The 11,774-nt window shown below is 46.7% G+C and overlaps 1 protein-coding gene across 2 annotated transcripts in view; it reads right to left on the bottom strand.

The window, feature by feature from the left end:
- Window positions 1–7,432: 7,432 nt before the first annotated feature.
- Window positions 7,433–11,774, bottom strand: part of WIPI1 (WD repeat domain, phosphoinositide interacting 1) — a 106,594-nt gene continuing 102,252 nt past the window's right edge. For both annotated transcript variants that reach the window (XM_082271217.1, XM_082271218.1), the window contains exon 13: window positions 7,433–7,636. In XM_082271217.1, the coding sequence (XP_082127343.1) occupies window positions 7,595–7,636 (42 nt within the window). In that variant the 3' untranslated portion in view covers window positions 7,433–7,594. The remainder of the gene's footprint in view (window positions 7,637–11,774) is intronic.

Below are 11,774 nucleotides of genomic sequence, written 5' to 3'. Positions count from 1 at the left end.
AACAAGTGATCCGATTCTCAGATCGGTTACCAACCTGATCCGATTCTCATATCGGCAACAAGTGATCCGATTCTCAGATCGATTACCAACCTGATCCGATTCTCATATCGGCAACAAGTGATCCGATTCTCACATCGGTTACCAACCTTATCCGATTCTCGTATCGGCAACCAGTCTTATCCGATTCTCGTATCGGCAACTAGTCTTATCCGATTCTCGTATCGGCAACCAGTCTTATCCGATTCTCGTATCGGCAACCAGTCTTATCCGATTCTCGTATCGGCAACCAGTCTTATCCGATTCTCGTATCGGCAACCAGCCTTATCCGATTCTCGTATCGGCAACCAGTCTTATCCGATTCTCGTATCGGCAACCAGTCTTATCCGATTCTCGTATCGGCAACCAGCCTTATCCGATTCTCGTATCGGCAACCAGTCTTATCCGATTCTCGTATCGGCAACCAGTGTTATCCGATGCTCGTATCGGCAACCAGTCTTTTCCGATTCTTATATCGACAACCAGCCTTAGAGGCCTTCCGGAGCCGGCCTTACGGGGGGGGGGGGTACTGTAAGGTTCTGGCACTCTCAGTGCCTCCTATCACATCATTTCCGGGTGCTTTCCATCTACCTAGATAGATGAAGCACATATAGGTGTGTTTCCCTTTAAGAGTGCTGACATCATCACTGAGCGCCGGACTGAACAGCTATTTAAATCACCAGCTCTCACTCACATGTGTTCGTTCAACCTGCTGTGTGCCTAGATGTGCCTTGATGCTAACCTGTCTTGAAGCTCTCATGCTTGCAAGCATACCTCGCTATCGGAACCACGCTGCGCTGATCCCTGTATCCCGCTACCGGATCATCCGCTCTTGTCGAACCTCTCCTCTGCTACATTGCTACTAGTGATAAGTACCCCACAGGGGAAACCTCAATAACCTTCATACTAAAGCTTCCACTGTCTAGCTCTGCATACTAAGAACTGTTACTACATCTGCACTATCTAGATTGCTAGCTCTTGAGCCTACTATCATCTGCTCTTGCACTGGGTTAGTCTCTCCTGTATGTCATCTGCTATCCTATCATCTACTACCCTACATAATTGCTAACCTATCTGCATCCCACCTGTTACTATCTCATTCTCAAGAACATTCCTCTCAAGTGTCTATCACCTATCGTCTCAACTCAACCTGTCTCTTCAGCCTATCACCTCTATACTACTATATACATAGATCACTCCAGGAACTTCTTATTGAGTGTGTGTATTTACTTGCTGAATTGAGATCATCCACACATGATGAGTCATTGAGAGTTGGGAATGGTGTCTCAGCGTTTCTCTACATGACTACTGAAGTGGAATATTTCTGCAGCTGTAAATCCACATCATACATAAAACGCAGGAGCGTTACAAGTGGTCGATGTAAATATCATTGAAATGAACTATAAATGTCTCTCAAGATTGTATATAACACCGCTTAAAGAACAGAAATGCCAACCAGAGAAATTTTCACTATGTTGGAGGGGATGTAATGGAGAAGGTACAATGACCCACATCTGGTGGGACTGCCCAAAGATTTGAGAATACTGGCAGAAGGTGCAACAACTCATCGGGCAGATTACAGACGGAAACATCATTGACGATCCATGGGTATGTTTATTTCACAAATCGAATAAATCAAAAAAACAACAATACAAAAGTACAATAGTGCCAAACTTGATGAATGCAGCCAAGGGGGCAATCCCAAAAAAATGGTTAGACCCAGAGAGTCCAACAATTAGAGATTGGTATAAAAGAATAGAATATACATATACAGTAATATGGAATATTTGGGAAGTAAAGAGGAGGAATTGACATCAAGTTTCTCAAATAAATGGAGAAAATGGAAGGAATCCAAGAACACTAACGGATATGCGGAAATTTGGAAGAAATCGGATAGAGGGAGGGACAAGGACATACAGGCTCAAAGGAAGAGAGGAGGATGCACAAGAAAGGGTTAGAAGTGTTATGGAAGAGTGAAGGTTGTTGGGGAGAAGTAGAATATATATCTGTGATGTACATTTCCGTGAAAGTAAAATTTGGTACTGTTAATTTTTTTTATCCTTTGAAAATCAATAAAATGTATATATAAAAAAAAATCCAGAAAAACATGATACAAATGTTATAAATTGAGTCGTCCGACTTTTGTCCAGAGTGGTGTTTTGTTGGTTGGAATGTGCCTAGACTGCACACGAATTTTCTTGCCCAACAAAATTCTACTTCAGAAGTGATGTCATGTGTTGGTTTGCTTTCTTTGTGTTCTTTCTTCTCTGAGCATGCCCAGTCTTGCTCATCAGATTTTTCCCTGTCGAAATCTGTACTGACTGCACGAAAATCGGCCATTGTGTTGACAGCCAACAAAAATTTTATAGTCTGCACACCAGATTTTTTTCGGCCAAAAAGTCGGAGTCGGTTGTCGGAAGCATCATATTAACAAGCCGAAAATCGGCAGATCGGACGTTGGCACGCGTGTGTACGGGGCTTTAGGAGTGCTAAAGGAGCCTAGACTGATAGGGGCTACAAGCTCATCTTTTTAAGGTGGTGCTTACCAGGTCAATAACACTAAATACAGTTTTCAATGGACCTTCCCCTGGTCTCAGTTTTCAGCAGACTCCAGCCCTCCTCTGGTCCTCCTCCAGATGTTGCACATTCTGCTTCCCAGCTCCACCCCCAACTTCTTCCCGGCAGCAGCACAAGGTAAGGGGAAGGGGGGGGGGGGCGTGCACTGTGATGTAAGGGAGGGTGGGGGACTCATGGCTTCTGACATCTGAATTAAGGGGGGGATGGGGTGCTCTGGACATCTAGTCTTACAGGTACAACTGGCCCTTTGAGGGCGACCATAATGCTGTTGCGGCCCACAATGAAATTGAGTTTGACACCCCTGCCTTATGTGGTTGAATGTGTGGTACGTGTTTTCCTAGTTAATGTTTTTGGCATGAATTAAGATTTAGCCACTGCTCTCAGAGATTTGGCCTTAGTATATGGGACATTATGGAGGACCTTGATGTATTTTTGGGTTTTTAAGGATAAGCCTTTATTATTTGGTACATTTTGGAAAATAAATTCCAAATTCTTTTTGTAGTGTATATAGTTTCAGCCCACCTGAAAGAGCATTGCTGGGTAAAGCCTAAGCTAGCAACTGAAACTATTTTTGTTTCCACATAGGCCTCATGCACACAGGTCATTTTTGCAGCTGCTTTTAGGAGCGTCAGGCGTTTTTTTTTTTTTTGCAACTTGAAAACGCCCCTCCATGTTATTTCATGGCCTCATGCACACACACAGATGTTTTGGAGCTGTAAGTGGCATAGGCATTTTCAAGCTACAAAAAACCCCCCCCGGGCCAGTGCGTTCTGAGGAGCAGCGTCACAGCTGTAAAATGTCTGACGCTGCTAAAGGCTGCTTAACGTTGCTTATACAGGGTTAAGCCACGTCATACGTTTTTTTTTATGTGAAAATCAATGGTTCCCTATAGGAGCCCATTGATTTGAATAATAGAAGTAGCATCCAAGTTGGATCATAAAGATCCGACTTGTGGTGCGACTTGTGCTCTGAGGATCCTGAGGGGGAACTTCACGCTAAAATAGGAAACAAAAAATCGGTGTGCGGGTCCCCCCCCCAGGCCCTCTGGGTGTGGTATGGATTTTGAGGGGAACCCCATGCAAAAAAAACAGCATGCCCCCCCCCCTCAAAATCCATACCAGACCCTTATCCAAGCATGAAGCCCGACAAGTCAGTAAAGGGGAGGGGACGGCCCCACCCCCTCCTGGACCATACCAGGCCACACGCCCTCAACATGGGGGGGTGGGTGCTTTGGAGCAGGGGGGACTCTGCACCCCCCCCCACCCTAAAGCACCTTGTCCCCATGTTAAGGAGGACAAGGGCCTCTTTCCGACAACCCTGGGCAGGGGTTGTGGGAGTCTGTGGGCAGGAGGCTTATCGGAATCTGGACGCCCCCTGTAACATGGGGGCGCCCCAGATCCCGGACACAACCCCCTTATGAGAATGGGTAGGGGGTACATTGTACCCCCTACCCATTTACCCCAAAAAAGGCAGTGTAGTGTAATAATGACAAGAGATGGTTTTGAGAAGTCCTTTATTAAAAATCTTCCTCCGATCTTCTGCCTCCGTTCTTCTTACATCAACCAGGTGACTCGGTTGTTGTGAAGAAACATCAAAGGACGGGACTAGAACCGAGATACACCAGGCCATTCCAGGTTCAACTGACAATGCCGACTTCCTTAAAGCTTGAGGGACGTGACAACTGGGTGCATGCCAGCCACTGGAAGAAGCTGCTCAGTTATATCAAAGAATGAGTATCGGTTTTATTTATATTCTTAGCTTAGTGTATTTTAGCAAAGGGTAACGATGAAAAGCATCCCAACCTATTGTTTAAAATGCATCTCCAACCAGCTAAGACGGCGCACAGGACCAATTGCTGGGTTTGCTCTAAATCCCCATTGAGCCATCACACCCCAGCAATGGCAGCAGTTCATGCTATATACGGAGTTTGTATTGGTATGAAGAAATATGGGAAACTTGCAAAGACGACCAGGAGACACTTGTCTATAGAACTTAACGACACATTCCTAGAGAGTAACATCAGTTCTAATCTTAGCTCTGGCTCCTGTTCTTTGCTTTTTATCCAGTATGGGTATCGGGAGAACTAGGTAGTCCACAGATGTTCTTCAACCTTAGTTTTGGTAAAGGGAATAGATTTGTAGGATCTACTGCTTGTGAGAAAGGTGTGACAGTCAATCTTACCAATGAAACCCCTGGTCTCTTTAATGACACCAATAGACCAGATTATATCTGCTGGAAGGAAGGGTGTGTTGTTCAGATTGAGGGAGCAATCCCCCAGTCTATTATGTTACTACTTAGTGCCCGTGACTGTCAGAGAAATTCTTCCTGTACGGTTCTGACAGGTCCTTATTATTTCCTATGTGGTTCTGCCGCCTATAAGGTAATTCCCCCTAATGCGAGAGGTTCATGTGCTTTAGTGAAGCTTGTACCGGCATCCTACATTGCAGCCGATCGTGAGGATCTGCTGTTGTGAAGGAAGGCAGGGACATCAGGGAGAGCTAGCAGAGGACTGTTCTCCAACCACGACCAGGCCTGGGCATGGTTCCCAGCTTGGGCCGCGTGGGGGATTGAATTCATGAAGCAAATGTACAATTTCTCATTCATTGAGGATGAGATGTTCAATGAGGCCGGTGAAGCAGTAGGGGAGATTATTTTTTAGCTTCAAGGAAGGAAGGGGGGGGGGGGGGGGTTTCTGTGAATTCATAGGAGAAGACTGTAGTACCTGGATAGCAGATACCAGTGACAAGGATCAGGCCCATATGGATAAGGGTTCTTCCCTGCGAGGCAGAGCCAGAGCTATAGCTAGTGAAGGTTGGAATCCTTGGTTGAAGGAAATTGGAGTATATACTGTATATATATATATACTGATGTTTTTGTTTCTATTCCTTCCATACGCCGTGGTGAGATTTTCCTGTTGTTGGATTGAGTCACCAAAGCCCGAACAGACGACCACATCCTTATTGCTGAGACGAGACTCCCTGAAATCCAACCCATGCACCAGATGCTGAGGATTCCAAACCGACTGACGATCAAGACGACCGACCACCTCGTGTCCTCCCTCTGAGTCACCTCCCGAAGAACGGAACCAACATTCGTTTTTCGAGTCTACGTGTCCACACTGATTCCGCTATATTTTTTATTAACTTGTTGGAATGAATTGTTTTTATGTATGAGAAGAACTGTTCTGTTTATTTGGAAGAAGAAGAGGATCAGGATTCATGGAAGGACACATGGGAGCGTATGACAAAGAGGAGGGACTGTTGTGGACATTTTTTTAGGACTGGGGTGGACATTTTTCAGGATGGGTTTTATTTAGCCGCCATTATGTCATTTTTATTTTACTAGTAAATCTTTCCCCTAGTTTGTAGGTGTGAAAACTTTTGCACAAACCAATCAATATACATTTATTAGGAATATTGTTTTACCAAAAATATGTAGCAAAATACAAATTGGCCTAAAATGATAAAAGCATTTTGATTTTTAATTTTTTTGGGAATGTTATATAGCAGAATGTAAAAAATATATATATATTTTTTCAGAAATTTCGCTTTTTTTTTTTTTAGTTTATAGCGTAACCCAACAGACTCCCCCTGTTCCTCAATGAACAAGAAAGAAATACTACTTTGGGTAAATATGATGTTGGGGGGGGGGGGGGGCAGAGACACAAACTACTACTGATGTGGGAGGGGCAGAGACACAAACTACTACTGATGTGGGAGGGGCAGAGACACAAACTACTACTGATGTGGGAGGGGCAGAGACACAAACTACTACTGATGTGGGAGGGGCAGAGACACAAACCATTACTGATGTAGGAGGGGCAGAGACACAAACTACTACTGATGTGGGAGGGGCAGAGACACAAACTACTACTGATGTGGGAGGGGCAGAGACACAAACCATTACTGATGTAGGAGGGGCAGAGACACAAACTACTGCTGATGTGGGAGGGGCAGAGACACAAACTACTACTGATGTGGGAGGGGCAGAGACACAAACTACTACTGATGTGGGGGGGGGCAGAGACACAAATTACTACTGATGTGGGGGGGGGGGCAGAGACACAAACTACTACTGATGTGGGAGGGGCAGAGACACAAACTACTACTGATGTGGGAGGGGCAGAGACACAAACTACTACTGATGTGGGAGGGGCAGAGACACAAACTACTACTGATGTGGGAGGGGCAGAGACACAAACCATTACTGATGTAGGAGGGGCAGAGACACAAACTACTACTGATGTGGGAGGGGCAGAGACACAAACTACTACTGATGTGGGAGGGGCAGAGACACAAACCATTACTGATGTAGGAGGGGCAGAGACACAAACTACTGCTGATGTGGGAGGGGCAGAGACACAAACTACTACTGATGTGGGAGGGGCAGAGACACAAACTACTACTGATGTGGGGGGGGGCAGAGACACAAATTACTACTGATGTGGGGGGGGGGGCAGAGACACAAACTACTACTGATGTGGGAGGGGCAGAGACACAAACTACTACTGATGTGGGAGGGTTAGAGACACAAACCACTACTGATGTGGGAGGGGCAAAGACACAATCTATTACTGATGTGGGAGGGGCAGAGACACAAACTAATACCAATGTGGGAGGGGCAGAGACACAAACGAATACTGATGTGGGAGGGGCAGAGACACAAACTATTACTGATGTGGGAGGGGCAGAGACACAAACTAATACCAATGTGGGAGGGGCAGAGACATGTGACTAGTATTGATAGAAACCTGCAATGTTGGAGTGGAGTTTTCCTTTAAATAAAGGCGGAGCTTATCTATGAGATAGTCAGGAAGCGGTAGATTGCAGAGTATTTATTGGGGATTAGTAGAATAGGAATATATGAACATTTGTACAAAGCATAAATTAGACATCTGGCTATATAATGATATCTTACAATAGTAAACATCCTCCATATTAGTCTCACTCCCACACCTGCGACTCGGCTGCTCCCGGTCTGGTCACGGCACGACGTCTCTCTGACCTCTGCGACACAAACTTATCTAGCAAAACCAAAACAAAACCATCTTATTCTCCCGAGTGCAGGGGTGGAGGGGGGTATAAATACAAGACAAGATGGCGGCTTGCCTGGAAGACAAGGATGGGGATGACGTCTCCTCACATACATGGAACACGTGTGATAACACTGACATTGGACATAGAGGGGGAAGGGTGTAGGAGGAACACATATACTATGACTGTGTACATACAGGCAGTGTGCAGGTTTATCTAACAACTAAAGGGGACATGCACCATTATGCACCTGGATTTGTACTGACCCCTCCCCCCCCATACACAGGTTCAGAAAGACAAGCATGATCATCATCAGAGCTTGCACCTACCTCTGGGATGAACCTGTGACATCAGAGCTTGCACCCACCTCTGGGATGAACCTATGACATCAGAGCTTGTACCCACCTCTGGGATGAACCTGTGACATCAGAGCTTGCACCCACCTCTGGGATGAACCTATGACATCAGAGCTTGCACCCACCTCTGGGATGAACCTATGACATCAGAGCTTGCACCCACCTCTGGGATGAACCTATGACATCAGAGCTTACACCCACCTCTGGGATGAACCTATGACATCAGCGCTTGCGCTTGCACCCACCTCTGGGATGAACCTATGACATCAGAGCTTGCACCCACCTCTGGGATGAACCTGTGACATCAGAGCTTGCACCCACCTCTGGGATGAACCTATGACATCAGAGCTTGCACCCACCTCTGGGATGAACCTATGACATCAGAGCTTGCACCCACCTCTGGGATGAACCTATGACATCAGAGCTTGTACCCACCTCTGGGATGAACCTATGACATCAGAGCTTACACCCACCTCTGGGATGAACCTATGACATCAGCGCTTGCGCTTGCACCCACCTCTGGGATGAACCTATGACATCAGAGCTTACACCCACCTCTGGGATGAACCTATGACATCAGCGCTTGCGCTTGCACCCACCTCTGGGATGAACCTATGACATCAGAGCTTGCACCCACCTCTGGGATGAACCTGTGACATCAGAGCTTGCACCCACCTCTGGGATGAACCTATGACATCAGAGCTTGCACCCACCTCTGGGATGAACCTATGACATCAGAGCTTGCACCCACCTCTGGGATGAACCTATGACATCAGAGCTTGCACCCACCTCTGGGATGAACCTATGACATCAGAGCTTGTACCCACCTCTGGGATGAACCTATGACATCAGAGCTTGCACCCACCTCTGGGATGAACCTATGACATCAGAGCTTACACCCACCTCTGGGATGAACCTATGACATCAGAGCTTGTACCCACCTCTGGGATGAACCTATGACATCAGAGCTTGCACCCACCTCTGGGATGAACCTGTGACATCAGAGCTTGCAGCTCCCTCTGGGATGAGCCTATGACATCAAAGCTTGCACCCACCTTTGGGATGAACCTGTGACGGTACTCACCATCACTGGGAGTGAAAAACAGATACGTAATGGTTTGGATTGTTTCAAATGGGGTCTGTATTACACTTATGCTAATGTGTATTGTACTTCAATGTCAGACAGGCTCTCCTTATGGTTTGTGTAATGAGGTGGGATGTGTATTCTGTCCAGACAGCTAGATAATTAGTTCAGGTTAAGTATATTTCTGTATACAATTTCATCTGCATATGATAATGTAATCAGGCAACCCCTGACCTGTGTATGGTAATCTGATCAGGAGGGGGGAGGTCCATGCTGTATATAAATTCTGTGTGACTGTTCAATAAAGAGTGATTCCCGTACAAGCTAAGTTGTTGGCTAGCTTTGTATGGGGGATGGGGGGGCCGCTGGGATTTGATATCTATGTTCATGACTTTAGGAAGCCATATAATGACGGAAGTCCACAAACACAGTGTGGGTCGGCGGTGCCGTTACAGAACCTATGACATCAGAGCTTGCACCCATCTCTGGGATGAGTCTATGACATCAGTGCTTGCACCCACCTTTGGGATGAGACAATGACATCAGAGCTTACACTCACCTCTGGGATGAGCCAATGACATCAGAACTCGCACTTACCTCTGGGATGAGAGTATGACATCAGAACTCACAACCATTGCTGGGTTAAATCTCTGACATCAGAGCAGGGCTGCTAATAAGGCAGTACAGCCAGTGCTCTGCCCAGGCCCCAGCAGTTCAAAAAGAGGGGCCCGAGGACCTGCTGAGCAGGAGGACCGGCTGTACTGCTTTATTGGTGACACTGATCAACTTGTGGCTCCCCCTGCAGCGCTGTCAGCTTCTACTCCTCTCCTTGCCTATTTGTACTTTACACCCCCCCCCCCGCCACTTCTCTGATCTCCCCCACCTTAAGGTGTGCTTCTTCCATCTCAGGGCTGCCAGTTTCTCCTCCTCTCCCTCCCTCTAGCTGTGCTGCAGGGGAATCTGTTCCAGTATTTGCACCTTACCCCCCTCCCCCGCTCTGATCCCCCCCATATAACGGTATGCTCCTTCCCTCTCAGCCCTGCCGGCTTCCCTCCTGGCGACAGGAGCCGCTGAGGGCACACAGGAGGGTCATTTCAAGATGGAGAGCGGGGGAAGGGGCCAGTATATTTACCAGCTCCTTCCTTTCCTGAATGAACACAGTGAGTGATTGGTACGGTGTTTATTACGCTGCAGCCTGTGAATGAACAGAACCCTTTTAGGTTCCTATTCATTCATCTGCAGTGCAGCAGAGGCTGCAGAGAAAGGTGCTGAGGAATTGATGTCCTCCTTCCTTTCTCGGTCTCAAAGAGGAGACATCTGGGGTCTGTTTAAAACCCCCAATATTCCACCAAAAAAATAAATGTGCTTTGCTCTCTGAAGAGTGGTCAGCATTTGAATCGCTCTTCAGACAGGACAGACTGTAAGGAGGTATTGCACCTCATCACCCGCTTTGCACGCAGTTGCAGGACGCTTGCAGAGCATTGCTATTCATTTTAATGGGTTTCGTACGATGGGGGAGGGGTGTAACTTTTGCCACGGTCGTGAGGCACTGTGAGGGTACTCGCTGTCACTGGGAGTGAAAGACAGATACTTAATGGACACTGAGAATGGTTTGGATAACTTCAAATGAGAGATATTGTTGATAAATATTACTCTCCCAAGAAATGTGAAGATTTGATCCCACTTTACACTGTGAGACCTATAGCCTGTTGCCATGAAGTCTGTGACTCCTGAATAATCATAGAAATACGTAGATGTGTATTCCATGGACTTCAATGTAGGAGACGGACAGACTGTCATTGGCAGTCTTGTCCTATTGTCTATCTATTAAGGTGTGATGTGGATTGTGTTAAGTCTGCCTGTCCCATTGTTAAATGTTAATGACCTCACATTGTTCTGTCCAGATGGCTAGATAATTAGTTCAGGTTAATTCTGTTTTTGTATACAATTTTATCTGCATATGATAATGTAATCAGGCAGAGGGGAGGGATTGTGTACACTGTATGGGAGTGAGTGTAAAACTCTTTTTTTATTTGATTGTGAATTTCATGTCCTGTTCCCCACAAGGTCCACCTGGGTGGTAACCTTGTGGGGGGAAAACTGTATAAAAAGAGCAGCTGTACCATTAAATGTTGAGTTCTACTTCACCCTCAATCTAGAGTCCTGTCTCTTATTGGGGGAATCTGCTACAAGGGATTGCTATGCTCTTCATACTCCCTTGAATAATCACTAAGCTCTTGTAAGAGCTTGTTCCTGTTCCTTCTTCACTCTCTGGGGAAAGAGAGGTTCACCCACTGAAACCTGGAGCCTTGTTGTAGGTCCAGGGTGGGTAGAAGACGGCGAGACCCCAACCAAGCTGCGGCGGTTCGTGGGGTCTGAGGTGGTTATGGTGTCTGGTGGAGTGCTTGGAGCCCTCCGGAAGCACCAGGAGCATCCATCAACGGAGGTACCCAGTCAGGGTAACAGTTGATCCGTAACAAGGCATATGTACACCCCTATCCACTGCCTCTGTTGCTAAAGGGGGGGTAGTAGTAGGTGGGTGGTAAAAACGCAGCTCAACCATTGGGTCTTACCCCCCCCATCCCCCCCCCCCCCCCAGCCTCACATGTGAATGAGAGTCCTGAGGACTCATCCACACAGGTACACTGGCCACGTGCATTCTTCATGCGGCTGGATTACTCTATGGGG

This window comes from Pelophylax lessonae (genome assembly GCF_965119305.1).
Source record: "Pelophylax lessonae genome assembly, chromosome: 11".
Classification (NCBI taxonomy): Eukaryota; Metazoa; Chordata; class Amphibia; order Anura; family Ranidae; genus Pelophylax; species Pelophylax lessonae.
Note: the sequence above shows the minus strand (reverse complement) of the source record. Positions and strands in the feature narration are given on the sequence as shown.